The following is a 21,121-nucleotide window of genomic DNA, read 5'->3' on the forward strand; positions in this document are numbered from 1 at the left end:
AGATTATTTTCGCAGTACAACTCTCAAAAATTGTGTTGGCTTCTTATCTACTTAACTTCAGTCAGCTTCATGTGTCAATAGCCAGACCTAAAATTTTTGCTAGATATAATTCTTAGATTTCCTGTAGTTCTTATCTTTTTCACCTCTGTGCATGCCCCCCTCTTCTCTTTATTTGAGGATATCTTGGCTCCACAAGGCTTCAGTTGGAGACCCACACCCTTAGTCTCTTTTTTCTGAATGATTTTATCCCAAGAGAAAGAATTTACTGAGTGCCACATTAGTCTACACTGAGGTTTTAATATCAGCTATACCCTTTATCTGATCCTTAGCTGAGGCTGAGTTTTAATTAGCTATTGTTCCTTTAACGGCCTTCTCAGTTTTGTTTTTAACTGTTCGAGGTTGAAAAGTAGTTGCCTCTTCCAATTGTATAAGTCATTTAATTTGAACTCTATTTTCTTACATTTCTGCTTGCAAACCAATTCTTTTCTGACCTCATTTTTTCCTTGTGGGGGTTTCCCTTTATCTTATTCAGTTACTTTTTTCATTTGATTCCTTGTCTTTTCATCTTTTTCTTTTTCTTTTTCATCTAATCTTGTTTTTCACCAGTTTCATTAGAGGCCATCTCTCCTTGCTCTCTATAGAGAGTGCCAAACTATTTTCAAACTTTTCTTTTGTATCTATTACTATATCCAGTAAGCACTTTCTTTAAGGAGTTCAGAAGCTGTTCCTTTTCTCTTATTAGAATGTTTTCTTCTTCACATGGCTTGTGTTTTTCTTCTCCATTTTGAATTCCTTTTTTAAAAGTGAAATCTTCCAGATATGGTTTCTAGCAACAAATAGATTCCTTTTACCATTCACTTATGTTGGGGTTCATATCCTTCTCTGCTCTACAGCTCAGGTCAGGCCAACCAGCACAAATCCCAGTATAATTTTCAGTTGCTGGAAGGCTTTCCCTCAGATTAAATCTTCACCCTCCCTTCTTGGTTTTCTGCTATGGGTGAAATAGATGAAAATGAAAACTTGGAGCACTTGCTGCCACCAGGATTATTCTTTGCTTTCTCTTTTATTTTTTTGGCTTGTAAGGAACTGTCCTCAGAATCCTATGGGTCCTTGCAAGTACCCTTCAACTTTCTCCCCAGTTGTTTTCTAGAAATTGTTGGCCTACTTGAATGTATAACAATGGGAATAGTAGCAAAAGAGGGTTGTGTATGTGTGCTTGTATTTGTGTGCGTGTGAGCATGTGTGTATTGGGTATGGTCACAATAATCTCACCAACACAAGGATCTGCACTGATGGGAATTTAAAGTTGGCTGCAATTTTATAATGGGTACTGATAGGGTTTGGTTCTTTGTCCCCACCCAAATCTCACTTTGAATTGTATTAATGCCCATGTGTCAAGGGCAGGACCAGGTGGAGATAATTGAATCATGGGAGCCATTTCATGTTGTTCTGGTGATAGTGAGTGAGTTCTCATGAGATCTGATGGTTTTATAAGGGGCTTGGCACTCATTCTCTCCCTGTCGTCCTGTGAAGAGGTACCTTCCCCTATGCTTCTAAGTTTCCTGAGGCCTCCCCAGCCACGCGAAACTGTGAGTCAATTAAATCTCCTTTCTTTATAAATCACTCAGTCGAGGATATTTCTTCATAACAATGTGAGAATAGACTAATACAGGTACAGTGTTTGAGTGTCTAAATTAGGTAACCATCAATAGGGGATGTTTGAAATGTTTTCTTTTTTTTCCAGTGGCCTTAGTTTTACATGAGTTACAACAGTAGTTGTAACATGACAACTTGATAACATGATAACATGTAACGGTAGTTACAACATGACAAGAAACCTGAACAGGTTTTTTTTTTTTTTTTTCCTATTACCCAAACCAGTGTCTGTTTTATGGTTAGCAAGATACTTCCAGATTCTCGTGTTATCTTTCGATTTGAGTTTTGTATGTAGGGATTTCCTGGGTTATTTTCTGAATCTTCAGAAATTGAGAGAGGTTGCACTGTGAGCTTCAAGGGATACGGAAGTTTAAACTGGAAGATCATTTTCTAGCTTTGTCGGCTGACATCTAGAGAAGGCTCATGGTTTTACGTCTGGCCATAGAATTCCTAAGAGTAACTATTGTTATATCCTTATGCTTAACTTTTTGCTAAAAAGGGTAAGAGTTTTACAGTTGCATGTGAATTTGACATTGTGTAATGTTTCTATTTCAGGTAGCAGCAGCAGCAGCAGCAGCAGCAGCAGCAGCAGCAGCAATGTTTCACTTCTTCAGAAAGCCTCCGGAATCTAAAAAGCCCTCAGTACCAGAGACAGAAGCAGATGGATTCGTCCTTTTAGGTGAGTCTTTTTAAGAAACAAAATAATTAGATGAATTATGTTTTCTTTAAAAAATTACTTGAAAATTACATGATTGATTTTAAATTATTTCTTATAATTTCAGAATTAATTTGTGTTTAATTTTTAAAAAGTAAAATCTGTAAAGATAAAGGTCATCAATTACTTGGAATAGTGTCATCAAGTGAGACTTTTCTTAACATGTTGGTTTGGCTGTGTTCTCCAAGTTAAATCTGTAAAATCACTTCTTTTTTTCCCTTTTTTTTAACCGTGGAAAATCTAAAGTCTTCAAGAATCCTTGATGAATTCAAGTTCTGTCTCATAAATAGTACTAACCTTGTTTCATAAATTAGCATCTGAAATTAAATTAGGCATCCAATAAATATTTACTGAATGAAGTAGACTTTAAAATCTAAATATGTTAAATAGTGTTTCCTATTTAAGACTATTTTCTATTATAAAATTAATACCTGCAAATTTTAAAGATTTTAGTGTCTTTAAAAAATATTTCTTACAATCAAATACAGTATTCTTCACCAGGAGAATTCTGAAAAGTAAAATTTCCTCCATGTCATGTCACATTTCTTCCCCTGAGGAAAAGTTTTGCACAACATCTTTGTATGCTCTTCCCAGAAATTCTCTTTCCAAATTATGGCGTGGGGTATAACCAGTGTTTCCTTGTGGTTCTCATCCTTTTCCATGCTGGACCTCCTCCCACCAAATTCCTGCTCCTTCTCTGAGAAGATTTGCATTAACTCATATGGTCTTCACTCCCTGGAATGTTTATCTGGGTCTCCTTTTCCAGATACTGGTTTCCTACCTCTTATTTCCTTTATCTTGGCCCCGTCAGACTGGCATGTGCTAGCATCAGCCAGTGCTCTGTAGGCTTTGAGAAATAAGGGATGTTTCCCTTAGATTTAAGGGTAATCTCTGGGAGACCAGAATACAGTTTTTCTCCTGGATAAACTCTACTATAGAATTTTCCATCGTTTCTACAGCCATGTTCTGGCAGGCCTGTTGTTTTTGAGAACCTGTCTTGTGTGTCCAGGGACAGGGACAGTAGCTGGGAGATTGCTCAGAATTGTTTTCTTCAGACCAGATCCCTTATACCTGAGGTAAAATAGTGGGGCTTAGTCTTTGACCAGGGCTAATGATTTTTCTGGCTAGCCTCCTGACTGGGATAAGGTGGGGTGCAGTGGACTTAATTGCTAATCTGACCCTTCTTTCTTAGTGTGTCAGGAATTTATGCCTTGGCTTCCAAGCCAGAACTGACTCTGTTAACTCTGATTTTGGTTCCTTGAAAGCTGCCAGTGTTACTTTTTTCACACTTCTTGAATTAGCCTCCCTAACAGAAAACTTCAGGGGTACATCAGGCCTCCTGTGAAGTTTCTCTTTTTCAGGAGTTTCACAATAAATTCTTCTCTCAGATTTTTTTCCAAAAAACTCTTGTTTTCTACTCTGTTATATATTCCTGATTTTAAAATACCTCTGAAGTCTTAACAAATATACAGGGAGCTCTGCTTTTTTCTGTTGTTTTTATTATGTACGTATTTAAAAATTTTTTAAATTATTTTTAAAGAAAATAGAGATGGGGTCTTGCCATGTTGCCTAGGTTGGTCTTGAACTCCTGGCCTCAAGCAATCTTCCTGCCTTGGCCTCCCAAAGTGTTGGGATTACAGGCATGAGCCACCACGTCCAGCCTCTTTTCTGTTTTCTTTATGATTAGAAATTGACATTATTCTTTTTGTTCTCAAATAGCCATTTAAAGGATGTAAGTTGGGTGTACTGGCATCTTTGAAAGCACATAGAATTCCTAATGCTGGACCTTAAACTTCTTATTCATGTACTTTATCCCTACTTCTCTGCCACTTTGTAGGATTTCTGAGACAAATTTTAACCACCACTGCAGTGGCTCCTGGTGCTGCTAAGATCTCCTCCAATTTCTGGTAGCATGTAGTCCTGATGAGACATTCCATTGCATGTCTTGTAGCTATCTCAGTAGAAGCCCGGTTTCCAGGGCCTTCTGCCTCGGAGTATTATCTACTATGGATCTCCTTTCCCTTTCCAGGAAAGACTAGTTTAAGAAGTAGTCTTTCTTTAACTGAGCCTCAGAAGGCACACAAACTTCCAAATTTCGTATTTTAAGAAGGAATTTCCGGGACCTAATTACTCTAATATGCTCTCAGTACCAGCTGCTCCATCTGAGGGAGTTTTCCCAGGACCATCTTGGACTAGCATGATTGGTGTCATACCCAGCACCGTATGTCTAGCAGTTGAACAGTCATGGTGAAGAATCACTTCCGTCATAGTTCCAGGATAGCAGTTTAATTTGCAGTGCAGCTGGTGCTGTACCTCGTTCAAATGACCCAAACAAGACAGGTCCCCCAGATGTTGGCTGAGGCCTCTTTGCCCTTCAGCTCCTCTGTCTGCTGACGCTTGTCTCTGTTTAGCCTCATTTCCCCCCAGGTGCAAAGCTCCACCCCTTCACCATTTTCATAAAATCCTCTGTACATAGTCTTCTGTGGGTACCATTACTCTCCTGAAGTTTTGATGGTTATCAGTCAGCATCATCTCTCAGCTCTTACTTCCTCTGTCTTCTTTCTGTTTTCATCACCCATACCCTCTTCCGTCTTCCGCAGAAGCACCTCAGAGGCTCTACAGTGACGTGCTGTTAAAAGTGCTGACCCTGGGTCAGACCCTTTGGGTTGGCTTCGTGGCTCCATGACTTACTCTCTACCCTTGGCAAGTTAGTTACCCTTCCCAGTACCACTTAGCATATCTAGGAAATGAGCACGATATCAGTACCTATCCCATGAAGTTATTGAGGGGATTAAATGAGTTAATGTGTGTAAAATGCTTAGAACAACCCTGTGAGTGAGGTAGTACTATTATATCACCATAAACAGGGTAGGATTTAATGTTTCCAAGTTTCTCCAGCTAGTATGTAGCAGATCTGGAATTAGCCCAGGCAATCTGACTTCAGAGCCATCCTCTAAACCACTAAACTATCCATCTCCTTGTAAAAAAGTTCTATCATCAGTTTTAATTCTAAGACATTATTGACATCCTAACCTCTTTGTTTTTTAAAAAAAAGTTGTATTCTCTACAATTGAAAAGAGAAAGTGCTGTTTTTTATTTGTTTTAATAAAAGAAAATTGGTTGTTGTATTACTGTTCATAAAGTTTGGCTTTTATTTTGGCTAATCCAAACTTTTTACTATTTAATAGTTTAAATATTTTTAAAATATTTTAAAATATTTCAGAAAACTCCTTGAAGTTGAAATTGGAAGTTGATATATGTGGTTTAATTAGTGAAAACATCCTTCACTGGTGAAGAACTTAACTGAATTGACAGATAAAGATCCTGACAGATTATTAGGAATATATTTAATTGTCTTTAAAGTTATAGTTAATTATCTGGTAAACTCTTTTTTAAAAAATGGATTTGCTCTGCTAGGTTTCTCTTTTTATCATATCATTCTGTACTGACATATATAATATCTACTTTAGTCTCAGAGCATATTGTATAAAATATTCTGGAAAAAGTCAAGTAGGTCAAATGGTAAATAGAAAATACTTTTAATGCTTTTATTAACATGGACACATACTTGCACACATCTACTTTGTTTTAAATTTTTTATTTTTAATCATTATGGGTACATAATAGTTGTATATATTTACAGGGTACATGTGATGTTTTGACACAGGCTTATAATGTGTAGTGATCAAATCAGGGTAATTAGGATATCTATCACTTCAAGCAATTATTTCTTTGTGTTAGCAACATTCAATTTCCACTCTTTTAGTTATTTAAAAATATACAATAAATTATTGTTAACTATAATCACCCTATTGTGCTACCAAATACTAGATCTTATTCCTTCTATCTAATGGTATTTTTGTACCCATTATCCATCCCCATTTTATTTCCCTCTTTCTGCTACCCTTCCTAGCCTTTGGTAACCATCATTCTATTCTCTATCTCCGTGAGTTCAATTTAAAAAAAACTGAGCTCCCACATATGAGTGAGAACATGTGAAATTTGTCTTTTTGTGCCTGGTTTATTTCACTTAACATGATCTCCTCTAGTACCATCTATGTTGTTGCAAAGGACAGGATTTCATTCTTTTTTATGGCTAAATAGTATTCCATTGTGTATATGTACCACATTTTCTTTATCTATTCATCTGTTGATGGAGACACTTAGGTTGATTCTGTATGTTGGCTATTGTGAATAGTACTGCAATAAACATGGGAATATGGACGTCCCTTTGATATGCGGATTTCTTCTTTTGGGTATGTACCCAGCAGTAGAATTGCTGTATCATGTAGTAGTTCTGTTTTCAGTTTTTTGAGGAATCTCCATACTGGTCTTCACAGTGGCTGTACTAATTTACATTCCTGCCACCAGGATATGAGGTCCCTTTTCTACACCTCCTTGCCAGCATTTGTTATTGCTTATCTTTTGGATTAAAGCCATTTTAACTGGGTTGAGATGATATCTCATTTTTATTTTGATTTGCATTTCTCTGATGATCAACAATATTGAACTTTTTTTAATATACCTATTGGTCATTTTGTATGTCTTGAGAAATATCTATTCAGATATATATAAATATATATATTTACATATTATTTAATATATATTTAATTTTATATAATAAATATATATTTATATATTTAATTTATAGATAAATATATATAGATAAAAATATATATATATTTTTTAAGAGACAATAACTCACTATGTTACTCAGGCTACTTTCAAACTCTTAGGCTCAAGCCGTCTTCCTGCCTCTGCCTCCCAAAGTGCTGGGATTACAGGCGTGAGCTGCTACGCCTGGCCTGCCCATTTTAAAATTGGATGATTTTATTTTTTCCTGTTGAGTTGTTTGAGTTCCTTATATATACTGATTATTAATCCATTGTCAGATGACTAGTTTGAAAATATTTTCTCCCATTCTATGGGTTGTCTCTTCACTGTTGATTAATGATTTCCTTTGTTGTGCAGAAGCCTTTTAACTTGATGTAATCCCATTTTTCCATTTTTGCTTTGGTTGCCTGTGCTTGTGGGGTATTACTCAAGAAATCTTTGTTCAGATTACTGTCCTGTAGCGTTTGCCCAATGCTTTCTTCTAGTAGTTTCATAGTTTCAGGTCTTAGATTTAAGTGTTTTATCCATTTTGATTTGATTTTTGCATGTGGCAAGAGATAGGGGTCTAGTTTTATTCTTCTGCATATAGATATCCAGTTTTCCCAGCACCACTGATTCAAGACTTCCTTTTCCCAATCTATGTCCTTGGCACCTTTGTTGAAAATGAGTTCATTGTAAATGTGTGAATTTATTCATGGGTTCTGTATTTAGTTCCATTGGTCCATGTGTCTGTTTTTATGCCGGTACTGTGCTATTTTAGTTACTATAGCTTTTTAGTATAATTTGAAGTCAGGTAGTGTGATTCATCTAATTTTGTTTTTTTTTTTTGCTTAGAACAGTTTTGGCTTCTCTGGGTCTTTTGTGATTCTATATAAATGTTAGGATTATTTTTTCCATTTCTGTGAAGAATGTCTTTGGTATTTTGATAGTGATTGCATTGAATCTGTAGATTGTTTTGGGTAGTACGGACATCTTAACAATACTGATTCTTCCAATCCATAAATATGGAATATCTTTCCATTTTTTTATGTGTGTTCTGCTTGGTTTCTTTCACCAGTATTTTATGATTTTTATTTTAGAGATCTTTCACTTTGATTATATTTATTCCTAAGTATTTTATTTTACTGGTAGCTTTATAAATGGGATTACTTTCTTGGTTTATTTTTCAAATTGTTTGCTGTTGGCATATAAAAATGCTGTTGATTTTGTATCCTGTAACCTTACTGAATTTATTTATTAGTTCTGATAGTTTTTTTAGTTGCATACACATATATTGTGATTAGCATATATTCACGTAACTTTTTTGTGGCATCGTGTGCAATAGGTGCATTACAGAAAAATAAATATATTTTGTTGGTTTGTGTGTTTGTTGATGTCTAAATGATACAACTAAATAAAGACTTATAAACATGATGATATTTGTAGCAACAAGTTTTTATCAATATGGACACTACAGAATTTGTTAGATTATCTCCTTATGTGGCCTTTATAACCCATTTCTAGAAAGGTCAGAGTAAATTATGTTGTTTAAGCTATAAATTATCTATTTTTTTCCACTTGAGAATACCTTTTCCCCTAGGCAAGCATTTCTGCTTAACACAAATAGGTTTTAGGTCACAATTATTAGATGGCATTGCAGAGTTGATGGAATCAACACATCATGACTTGAAATTCAGGTCTGGGCAGAGTCTAGACACTTGTTTTGGTAATAGGAATATCTGGGCTGTTCATATACAGTTAGCTCACATTTGGAGGGAAAACCTTTCTCCCCATTAAGATTTCCAAAGCTTTTAGCCTTTGTAAAATGTCTAGTGTGCTGAATAAGAATAAGGGAAAAAAATTCTTGTAGAAAAACATCCTTTCCCTTGTAACCAGTTCCTATTCACTTAAGAAGGTAATAGCTATTCCTTCATTCAGTAATGAAGTTGAAGTAATCCTCCAGGGTACTCATTTTACACAAAAACAAATTGCAGTTTTCATTTGCATCACTGGGTGGCGATTTTTCATAGCCTTATACTACTATTTAAAAATCCAGCAAGCACAGCACTATTCGTAATTACCAGGGTTTTCTTCTGTTAGGACATGTTTAATTGTACTTTTAAGACATTATCTTTAAGTTGATTACAAATTTACCAGTGTAGTGGCAAGCTCATAGTTATTTTAAGTTAGGAAAAGGGATATTGCATAAATGTTAGGATATAATTCCTTCCAAAACTAAGACAAAAGCATGAATTAGCTTATTATGTTATAGCAAAAAGAAGGAAAAATAACAACAAAAAATAATAGGATATAAATGAAAAGGAACAATTTAGGAATTGTTGTTGGTTCACTAATATTGTTGACCAAATATTGAATATAACTTTGAAGCAGGCAGAATGAAATTGGGCAAACACTATTGTAGAGATTAAAGGAATTGGGTTACAGTACAACTGAAATGCATCATGGTTTTCAGAATATGCAGGTGCTTCTTAAAGTAGGGCATAAGAACTTCTAGTTTCCATTAAGCTAATTATTTTGTAACACTTGCTGAATTTAGAACCACAATTTAATAATTCACAGCAGCTTAGATTTCACCTTTTAAAATCCTTAAAACATATTGAAATATGTAATTTAGTCTTACCTTCTGTTTTCCAGTCTAAATGATCAGATATTGAAAAGAAGTGAGTTATTTTTAAGATTATCTCCTACTGAATTCCTTATTCTGGGAACCAAACCACATATACATACTTCAGTTAAACTATCATATTTTTATATGGAACTTTTAAAGGTAGTCTCTTCATCGCTGTGTTGTTTCCTTTATTTAAAAGTGGAAATTTAGCTGTGTACATAAAAATTTACATTCTAAGGAATGAGGGACAGTAAGTCACTTTGATTCTGTCTAGGGTTGAAGGCTTTAATTAAAACAGTGACAAAAACTAAACAGGTTTTCAACATGTGCTTCCTATTATTATTCACTTTTCTTACAAAAAATGTATACCAGATCTTTAAAAAATTAGAGTGTTTATGGATTAAAAAGCAACTTACTGTATCGCTGTCTCCTTACCCACGTATCGGGATATCCAGAAAAACTCGATTTACATTTAATTTACTTAGCAATTTGTGTGTTTTTACTTTTGACCTTTAAATTGTAAAGCAAGTATGCCAGGATTTTTCAGCTAACTTCATTATGTAGATGCTTGTTTTTCTATTAAGAAATGTGGAGTTGTATGTCTAATGGATAGAATTAACAGTATTTTCAGTCACTGTTATCTGATTCTGGTTTACCTGTTAATCTAGCAGCGTTTCAGTTTCAGTTTTTCGGAGGTGAAAAAGTTAGGTTAGTCCGTCCCCGTGTGGGGTGCACCACCCTTCCTTAACTCCTTGAATGTACAGTGAAAGGCAATTGCATGAAGGAAGAGGAGAGGTGCCAACTGTACTCAGAGGCAGAACTGAGCCTTCTGTTTGGCACAATTAATTGTGGGAAAGTCATTCATTTTTTTCGGGGACTCAGTGGATTTAGTTGACTCAAATGTAAATTAGGGATCTATCTCTCTAACTCTGTGATTTTAACCCTTCTGTGCATTAGGGGATACTTAGAAAAAAATACTGGTGCTGGGACCCATTCCTAGATTCTGATTAAAAGGTCCTGGGATTAGGCCCAGGAATTGATTTTTTTCCCCCCACAGTTCTCCAGATGATTCTAGAGGTCATGCAAGGCTGAGAAGCACTACAGTTCACTCTCTAATAATTGTCCATCATCAAATAATGTGTTGAGACACTTTGAAACAGACTTCATAAAATATAAAGTTACAGTTTCTTTTTTAGTTGAGCCATAAACAAAAAGCAAATAAAACCACAGAATTTCTGGGTAATTACATTTCCTTCAGTGTATTAAATCATTAAATAGAAAGAGAGTAGAAAGCTTCATACATAATCCTATGAAATGAAATTTGTTTTCTTTTCCTTTTTTTTTTTTTTTTTTTAGACGGAGTTTTTGCTCTTGTTGCCCAGGCTGGAGTGCAATGGCGCGGTCTCTATTCACTGCAGTCTCCGCCTCCTGGGTTCAAGTGATTCTCCTGCCTCAGCCTCCCAAGTAGCTGGGATTACAGGCACGCACCACCACGCCTGCCTAATTTTTGTATTTTGAGTAGAGACAGGGTTTCACCATGTTGGCCAGGCCGGTCTGAAACTCCTGACCTCAGGTGGTCCGCCTGCCTTGGCCTCCCAAACTGCTGGGATTATAGGCGTGAGCCACTGCTTCCAGCTGAAATTCATTTTCTATGAGTAATATACAGTTTTCCCTTGGTATCTGTGGGAAATTGGTTCCAAGACCCCCGCTCATACCAAAATCCATGGACGCTCAACCCTCTGATATAAAAGAGTATAGTTTTTGCGTATGACCTGCATACATCCTCCCATATACTTTAAATCATCCCTAGAGTACTTAAAATACCTAATGCAATGTAAATGCTATGTAAACAGTTGTTTTACTGTGTTGTTTGAGGAATAATGACAAGAAAAGAAGCCTGTACATGTTTAGCACAGATGCAATTTTTTTTTTTTTTGAGACAGTGTCTCACTCCATCACCCAGGCTGGTGGCAGTGGCACGATCTTGGCTCACTCCAACCTCTGCCTCCCACGTTCAAGCAATTCTCATGCCTCAGAGTCCTGAGTAGCTGGGATAACAGGCGTGTGCCACCATTCCTGGCTAATTTTTTTTTTTTTTTTTGTATTTTTAGTAGAGATGGGGTTTCACCATGTTGTCCAGGCTGGTCTTGAACTCCTGGCCTCTAGTGATCCACCCCCCTCGGCCTCCCAAAGTGTTGGGATTACTGGCCTGAGCCACCAGGCTTGGCAACCACAAGCAATTTTTTTTTCTGAATATTTTTGATCCAGTGTTGGTCGAATCCACCCATGAGGAGCTCATGGATACGGAGTGCTGACAGTTTTTGAAACCTTAGATGTTTTTTGAAAAATCAGTGGAACAACTGGGAAGCATTTTATTAAATTAATTATACAATGTGAATTCCAACTGATCTATGACTCTGGCTTTAGCCATAGTAGAACTATGAATTTATGTGAAATTATTTGACAGATTAACAGCTGTAAACTTTTCAAACCAGCATCTGAGGTACTTTTTAAAAATCAGGCTAACGCATTCAAGCAGCCATGTTTTAATACAGCTATTTGGGGGTAGTTGACTGTTTCACTATGGTACTATTTCCTTGAAGGGTGCTTATTCCATACAATATCTGTAGGGAAAACATTTTAAGTATGCACACCATGTTATGTAAATGGAATTTCTCCTACTGTTTCCTTACAGGCTTTACTAATGTTGTAACTTCACATTTTGTCAGATTTTACTCGAAAATTATGATGAGTGGCTTTCATATTTATTTAAACTTTATTATTTCATTATATTAAAGATATAGATAATGAGGATGAGACTCTAAGTAAAATGTACAGTATGAATATTCTACCTTGTATGAGTAATTCATATAGGGTTGGAAGACCTGAATGTCTTTCTGGTAATCTTAGTAATACAATATTCTTTTATACTTAAGTAATTATCATATTGAACATCTGTTTTTTTAATTCATTGCATGCAACCAATGCATATTATGAAGGGAAGAATTATTATTGGGCTTACACATTGATCTTTTTTTTTTTTTTTTGAGACCGAGTCTTGCTCTGTCTCCAGGCTGGAGTGCAGTGGTGCCATCTCAGCTCACTGCAACCTCTGCCTCATGGGTTCAAGCGATTCTCCTGCCTCAGCCTTCCAAGTAGCTGGGACTACAGGTGTGCGCCACCATGCCAGCCAAGTTTTGTATTTTTAGTTAGAGAAGGGGTTTCACCATGTTGGCCAGGATGGTCTCCATATCCTGACCTCGTGATCCGCCCGCCCCAGGCTCCCAAAGTGCTGGGATTACAGGCATGAGCCACCGCGCCTGGCCACATTAATCTTTATAAGTGTGAATTTCTAAAAAATTTAAGTGTTGGCCCACTTGGTTTCTCAAGTTGCCTGCCTGACCCTCTTCCAAATTGTACTTTTCTTCTTTTCTTTCCTTTCCGTACGGTTCTAAAGCTTTTTAATAAACTTTCACTCCTGATCTGAAAAAAAAAAAAAAATTACGTGTTTTCTTCCTTCATTATATCATGATAGAATTATGGCCTTACCTTGGAAGAATAATATCTCATTAAATAAGTAAGAAGAATGTGGTAAATTAGTGTGGTATCTTTTTTTGATTATAGTAATCCGTAAGTGAACATTCTTGAGCACTTTCTCTATCCCAGGTGCTCTGCTGCTTGGTGGGGATGCTCCAGATTCCTGGGCCTTGCCCACACCTAGTGAAACAGAATTTTGGGAGCTATAGCCAGAGAATCAGCATTTTAAACAAGCAATGCATTTAGTATAGCTACTTGGGAAGAGTTGACTGTTTTACTCTACAGTATTTTTATGCATACTGACGTCTGAGAATTGCTGGAATGATTATTTTTATAAGGTATGATAGAGGAGCAAAACCATTCTAGGTGATGGGGCAGATTGTGTAAAGTTATGTAGCTTCAGAAGAATCTGATACATAGGCATGGCCAGTATTCTTGGCTGAATAGAGAGGGTGTATCAGGGCCTCTACTGGGAAGTGTGTCCAGAAACATGGTTTGTGGGCCTTGTGTGGCCTTCTCAAATGTTAGAATGTTATCCCATTGGCAGTAAGGAACTATCAGACCATTTTAAAGCAGTAAAGTTATGGGGTTTTTTTTTGTATTTTTTATCAGAAATTTATTGAGAATTTTTTAAAAAGGTAGATAATTTTTATAGTTTCATCAAGATTGAGAATTATCTTTTAATGAAAAAACTAATTGCAGCATCATGTCCTGAATGCATCACTGAGAAAGCATGCACATATACTCATACCAGGTTGACAGAGTAAGTCAGAGAAACAACAACAACAAATTAATAAACTTTCCAGAACCATCATGCTGCAAGTTATTTTTCTGAACACCTGATAATTTAACCTTTTAAATCTTCTTTAGCTTCACTGTGACATGGGGCAGACACTACTAGTCCCTCAATATCTGTTTCCCCCTTTATCTTGCCATGTGGCCATTTTCCAGTTAGGTGTGAAGATTATGATGAAGTTTCTGGCCAGTAGGATATAAGAAGAAATGTTGTGTTGCAGATTCTAGGAAATCTTTTAAAAACACACTGCTGTGTACCTTCCTTACTCCTCTCCCCTGCCCCCACTTCCCTTATCCTGGAATGTGGATATGATGATTATGTAGAATTCTAGCCACCATCTAAGACCATGAGAACTAGGGTATGTTGTGAGGATAGCTGAAGAGTGAAGTCAAAGAGCTGTGAAGTTGCCATACCAGTCCTTTGAACTTTCCTTTGAACTTCCTTTATGTGAGACACAAAGTTCTGTTCTGTTTGAGCAACTATTTTATTATGTCATTTGCAGATGAACCAAGCCCTAAGTAATACAGGTACTGAACTGGAAATAATAGTATTTGGATTCTATTTAAGTTCTGTCATTTACTTGCTGTATGATTTTGAGCAGGCTACTTACCATTTCAGCCTCATTTTCCTTTTGTGTGAAATGTTAATGATATCATGGTGTCTTCATTACATTGTTGGAGGGGATGAAGCAAAAGGAAACTGTGTACACAGATCTGTACTGACAAAAGGGAGTACAATGAAATTGTAATTCTTTTGCTGACCCTGGGCAGTTCAGTGAAATGCTTGGGAGAATGATTCTGAGGTAGCACTTAGTTTAGCTGGAAAGAATTTGGGGATCACTAATGATGTATGTTGTAGGCAAAGGAATGGTGTGCGCCCTGCCAGGGCCACATATAGGCCTTCCCTCATCTCAAACTGGAAGGCTGATCTGTGCTTATATGATCAGTCCACCAGAAAGTCTATTCACACTCACTAAAAGCTGAAGTGTTTAAAGTGTGCATTAACTAGCAGAACATTATTAAAGAGAATTGCTGCCAAACTCTGGTTATCAGTTAAATTTGAAAAGGATTCACTTCCTACAACTGGTATTTCCATCAAAAATGATATGTACTTTTATGACTATACATACACACTCATATTTTTAATGATAAGTATTAAATACATGATATTCAAGGTTTACACTATAGTGCTACTGACTTAAAGGAGTAATTGCTCTGAAAATTTTAAGTATTCTAAGTCAAATAACTAAGCTGTAAACTTATGGAATGACTGATTTTTATTTCTGGCATCCATCATTTCCTGATGCACCAGCTGAAAATATGCTTGGCAGCACCAAAGGAAAACTGTAACCCCTGAAATAGCTTGTTGATGATGGCTTGAAGAAGTTGATAACTGAGATAAGCAGTCATTGTCCCTGTTGCTGTTGCTATGTTAGGGGTTCTTAACCCATGATGAGTTTGGAGGGCTGCATGCAGTGGTCTGGAAACTTCTGACACTACATGTAAAATTTTAGGCTTGTATTTTTGGGGGGAGAACATTCCCTGCATTACATCAGATTCTCAAAGATCTGTAACCCCCAAAATATTAATTACTTTTTTAGATGTTGCGTTGGTTTACTAGCTACTTGGGCTGTGATGTCTTAGGATATTTTTATCTTAATGGTAAAGGTGGGAGAGTTGTTGTCAGGTGGGGCATATCTCATTGGGTACTTTTACTAGTTTGGCTTCAGAAAGTAGAATGTGAGAACCTTTTTACTTGTTATCTTAAAAAGGAAAACTTACTTATAATTAGTAGTGATTATTTGCTCATGGTTTGCCTTTTCACTGACTATTCTAATCCAAGGTGTTTTTCTGCTCCCTTGCCCTCAGCCCAGTGTTTTCTCATGCAGAGTGCCCAGCTTGTTTCATTTTGTCTGTGTCCTGTTCATTGTAAACATCTCAGATGAAATCTCTCTCGAGGCTTCCTCAGTTTCTAGATAGCTCTCTTTTTGATCTCATGTTGTGAATCTTCTATCATTTATTTGCTTCTTAATCATATGGTATTTTGTAGCAGCTCTTATATTATTGTTTTGTAATGTTATTTACGCCTTTATTTTTGTATGTCTTGCCAATTATGTTGTAACCTCCTAAAGGACATCTAACCCACTGCGTATTTTACAAAATTGTAAGCATATGACTTTCAAAAAGCTGATCCTCAGTCCGTATATTGTTAATAGGTTTTGTAATGACTTGTAAATCATTTAATATTTGGTTAGAAAACTTGGTAATATCTTCTATTAAGGTATTTTCTCCAATGAAAATAAGTCTTTGTTTAACTTATCTATTACTTGGATTTAAATTATACTTATTTTATTTAGTTATATAAATGCAAATTAGTAAGCATTCAGAGTAAGCCTGCCTTACTCTGGGGAGGAGGGGCTTCCTTTACTTCCCTACCTCTGCTTGACCATGCATTTTAGGAGAGCCAACCTTATTCCCAGACCCAGAAAGTCAGTGCTCATTTGCCTAAGCCAGCCATGGTAGTCTAATTCACCTTGCCAGTGATTGGCTTAGGAATGGGTACCCATCACATTTCTGACATGAAGGAAGATCAACTGAGAGACTCATGGGCAGATACAGACAGAAGAGACAGCCACCTCTTCCCGTGGCAGTTACTTGATCTGGGTGAAATGGCTGATGATGTTTTGTCTATCATTGCCAACTTTGCTTAGGAGAGCTAGCTTGAGACAGAGGTAATATGTCAAAGATGGCAGAGTAAAATGAGGAAGCAACCATGATGACATTGTTGAACTGACCTATTCACTAACCTGGGAGCTGTTTACCTCTGGACTTTTTAGGTGAGATAATAAATTCCCCCATTAAAGTTTAAGCCACTTTTAGCTAGGTTTATGTTACTTGCAGCTGAAAATGTCTGCACTGATGTTTGACAGATGTGCTTGTAATGCTATCTCCCTGGATAATCTTTTCTTGGTAGAGCCCCTGTTTTTCATGCCCAAACTTCATGGAAATGTATTTATATGTATATATCAATAAAGCTCTTCAGTCTGTGTCTATATAGAAAACATTTATATTTATGTCTTTCTAAACTCAAAACAATTGGAAATAGTCTGGAGTTCAATTTTAAATGAAATTAATAGATTGTCAGAGTCATAAGTAAACATTTTGAATGGTATACCCACTGCCATCAAAAATGTTGTGCATTTTGGGTATTGCTGGTACCAAGGGAGACCATATTACTGCTACAAAGCAGCTAGTGATTAACAACCATACTAACTGGTGATCAGGAAACAAGTTTAACATGCTCACATAATAGTTTGCTACTTACATATAGGCGTTTTTACTGTGTTTTAGTGATGTTTTAAGAAATTGGTTGAGGGTTTTAGATGATGTATTCCACATTGTAATTTTTCCCATCTAAAGTGATGGGAAATAGGCTTGCCATTATGTTTTCCCACCCATTTGATTTTCAGGAACGTATTACTGATATTAGGCAGGGATTCCTTTACTAATCTGGACTAGTTATGTTATTAAGTCAGCAATTCTGCTAATGATAATGTAGTCTTTAACTAGCAGCTCACCTGTATCCCTCACATATTTTAAATGTTACATATTTGGAAATGTATTTCCAAAATGTTGAAGGCAATAAATGAAACCATAATTTTTTTTTTTAAGCATGGAAGTTCAGGAGAAAAATTGAAGTGTATGTGTTTCCTTTTACCATCCCAAATTTCTAGTTCCAAAATCACTTTATAAAGTTTAAAACCAAGTATATATTATGTTTTTACTGGAGTTGAATATTAATCATGCCCAGTATGTCAGATGTTAAAGAAGAGTTTTAAAGGTAAGAAAAAATATTGTATTTTTAAATGTTTTTTTTATTATAAATTGAGCTGCAGTTTTTAAATATTTTGCAATTATAAGGTGGGGTGATGCAGCACATAAGTTTTAGAGCTAAAAGGACATCTTAGGGATAATTCTAAATAGCCATATATGTAAATATTTCTGTTTGATATTTATATATTGAGAGTACTTTAATATATGTAAACTCTTTTGTTTTTGGTAAGGAGAGAAAGGAAGGTAAATATAGTATTGAGCTACCTTATATGAAATGCCAAATTATGGTATGAACCAATTATAGTGAAAGCATTCCCTTCACATATAAATGCTTTTCTAGCCTGTAGGCATCTTTTTATTGCTAAAGTTGGGTTAAATTTTCACCACAGAAGTTCAATTATGATTTATACCTGTTATGAAAATATGTAAATACATCAAATATATTTTAATGTTTTCGGTCCAGATATATTTAAATGTTTTTTATCCCCTAAAGGAGTGCAATTTCTTTCTGCTCCTTCTAGGTCTCCAAGGTTACAGGACCCTGAAGCATGTAGAGCTCAGCATGGTACAAACCTGTATTTCTCAATTTTTGCTCCATGTGACCCTTCCTGGAACTGGGCAGAGGTGTTATGCTGCCAACATTGAATAATGGTGGTCTTTTTACAGTTTGTAGGGGAAAAAAACTGATGCAATTTCAGGTTTTTCATTCCAAAATTTTCCTTAAATTCTAGAAAGAGCCACCATTAATTTTCAAGCAAGTATTAGGCAGATAAAATGTATGAATAAGGAAAAAATGGTTATTCGAGGAAAAAAACTTGTAAACAACTGATAATATCTACTTTTATAACTGTTCTTTAGATATTTGTAGTCGTAATCATGATTTTATATTCAATTAAAATAAACCGAACATTAATAGCAATTTAAACTTAGAATTACTAAATACGTAATTTCATCTAAAATGACAGTTTGTATTATAGAATTTAAAATATCAATATTTGATATTGCCCTGCAAAGAGCATTTTGACTTCAAGCCCTGCATGACATTCACTATATGAAGAGATTACGTTTCGAAGGAGAAGATGGGAACTCTGCTGCTTATTTTCTTTCTCATCTTATGCATTTCAGATCACTTTGCTGGGGCATAGATTCTCTATCCAGTGACTGAGGAAGTAAATTGGATTTTTATCTCCAAAGTTTTCTTAGAAAGAGCTTTACATTTTAGTTATCCTTTTTTGTTCTATGTATTTAAAGAGACTGACAAATCCCTAATTTATTCTAATCTTTATTGAATTAAAATTTGATGGTATTGAAGTGTTTTCTGATACATTGAGTTCTTTCTCAGGAGGGTAAAAGTGGTTTACCAGCTGCCAAACAAAAGTCATGAAGATTTTTTTAGTTAAAATTTTATCTGGCTAGTAGCTCAGTTTAGCCCCGACTAATCTTGTATTAAAATACTCATGCAAATATGGAAGGAAAAATTTTATAACTGTTCCAAAACTTAGGAGTGACAGTTTAATGCTAGAAACTGAGATGAAGTTAGATTGAGAAAAAACTAAGCTTCTACACATAGTACAGTATGTTGATAACTGTAGCTATCAACAGTTATTCCTCTTTACCCCTGGGGTTCTATTCTGTAAATGAAACAGAGTACTTCGCCCCCTTTTTCTGCACTCTCGCACACATATCACCATTTTCCCTTACTCTGGAAAGCAGCTAGTCAGCAGGTAGAGAAGGGTCTGGTGGTGGTGGAGGGGGATGGGGAGGTATAGTCTAGTCCCCACCAGGAAAATAATGTGGGCAGGAGTAGAGACAAAAATTGGTGCTGCTAGTAGTCATGCGGAGAATTATAACTTTTTTCGTGTACTCCTGCAGACCACGTGGTAGAAATAAGAGGAAAAAGACATTCCAAGAGAGAAGAATGACACTGAATGAAAGCCCAGAGAAAACAGGCAAATGGATTGAATGCTATGTGCACCCACCTGCCTCTAAGCTGGTGGAAATTTATATTCATACAGTCTTTCTGGAAGACAAATTGTCAATATGTATCAGAAGCTTTAACAAGGTAGACTGATTCCCTTTGCCTTAGAAATTCCACTTTTAGTAATTTATCATCAAAACACAAGCAAATGTATTTTTTGTTTGTTTGTTTGTTTTGAGACGGAGTCTTGCTGTGTTGCCAGGCTGGAGTGCAGTGGCGTGATCTCGGCTCACTGCAACCTCCACCTCCTGGGTTCAAGTGATTCTCCTGCCTCAGCTTCCCGAGTAGTTGGGACTACAGGCCTGCACCACCACACCCAGCTAATTTTTGTATTTTTAGTAGAGATGGGGTTCACCATGTTGGTCAGGATGGTCTTGTGATCTCGTGATCAGACCTTGTGATCTGCCTGCCTCGGCTTCCCACAGTGCTGGGATTACAGGCGTGAGCCACTGTGCCTGGCCAAAATGTGGTTTTTAAAATGGTATATTTCATGTGAACCTTTTTGTTATACATATTTTATGTGTCTAAAATAGCTGTAGGAGGAAAAACATTTACCTAAGGATCATATGATTACAGGTAATTTAATCTTTTTTCTTCCTGTTGATTACTTATATCTAGTTTATTATTCTGTAATAAACAAGTATTACTTGTATAACTCCAAAGTCAAAAGGAACCCCAAAGGTATATGTCCCTGAATTCTTGAATCTCTCAGGGAGCTGTAGTTCTTCTAAAAGCAGAAGTACATTTTACTATTACTACTGAAATTGCACTGTGCTTCTTATTTCCAGTATACAATTCACCAAACATTTACTAAGTAAATATGAATAGTTACTCTTAAAATATCTATATCTATCTGTCTGTCTGTCTGTCTGTCTATCTATCTATCTATCTATCTATCTATCTATCTATCTATATATCTATCTATCTATCTATCTACATTATTTCGGTAGACTTAAGGCCAATGTATAATATAGGAAAATCTCATCTTAAACTTTTCATTCATTCTGCAATAGCTTAGTAATATATACACTTTCCAAGGGGAAAAGATGTTTTGGGGGAAGAAGTTAACCAACTTTTTATTTGGGTTTCTCTCTCATGTTTTCCTGGATGTTGGCAGTTCTTTTATTCCCAAAAGAGCTTCATGAAACTAGAACTTCCAGTGTATCAGGAGGCATCCTTTAAACATTAAGGTCTATTTTAAGGTGAAATTCTACTATATTTTAAAAATTGTTTATTTAAATTCTATAACTTTTAGTGGATTGCACAAATTTATGCCTTGTTTATTTTGTAATGACTTTATTACAATTTTAATAATTTACCAATATATGAACGTGAAGTTTTATATCCTTCTTTAAATATCTTGTAAGATGTTTATGTGATATTT

General features: G+C 35.9%; 2 protein-coding genes across 2 annotated transcripts in view; one reads left to right on the forward strand and one right to left on the reverse strand.

Annotated features, from left to right (window-relative positions):
* Positions 1 to 21,121, reverse strand: part of RPA3 (replication protein A3) — an 80,817-nt gene that overhangs the window by 34,490 nt on the left and 25,206 nt on the right. The window contains exons 3-4 of the mRNA XM_030822138.1: positions 14,537 to 14,639; positions 13,143 to 13,310 (exon numbers count right to left, since the gene is read on the reverse strand). The gene's annotated coding sequence lies outside the window, so the exon portion shown is untranslated. The remainder of the gene's footprint in view (positions 1 to 13,142; positions 13,311 to 14,536; positions 14,640 to 21,121) is intronic.
* The window catches only part of UMAD1 (UBAP1-MVB12-associated (UMA) domain containing 1), a 239,010-nt gene that overhangs the window by 30,670 nt on the left and 187,219 nt on the right, over positions 1 to 21,121 (forward strand). Inside the window, exon 2 of the mRNA XM_030822137.1 lies at positions 2,223 to 2,335. Within this exon, the coding sequence (XP_030677997.1) occupies positions 2,254 to 2,335 (82 nt within the window). The 5' untranslated portion in view covers positions 2,223 to 2,253. The remainder of the gene's footprint in view (positions 1 to 2,222; positions 2,336 to 21,121) is intronic.

The sequence above is a fragment of the Nomascus leucogenys genome, chromosome 11, assembly GCF_006542625.1.
Source record: "Nomascus leucogenys isolate Asia chromosome 11, Asia_NLE_v1, whole genome shotgun sequence".
NCBI classification, from domain to species: Eukaryota; Metazoa; Chordata; class Mammalia; order Primates; family Hylobatidae; genus Nomascus; species Nomascus leucogenys.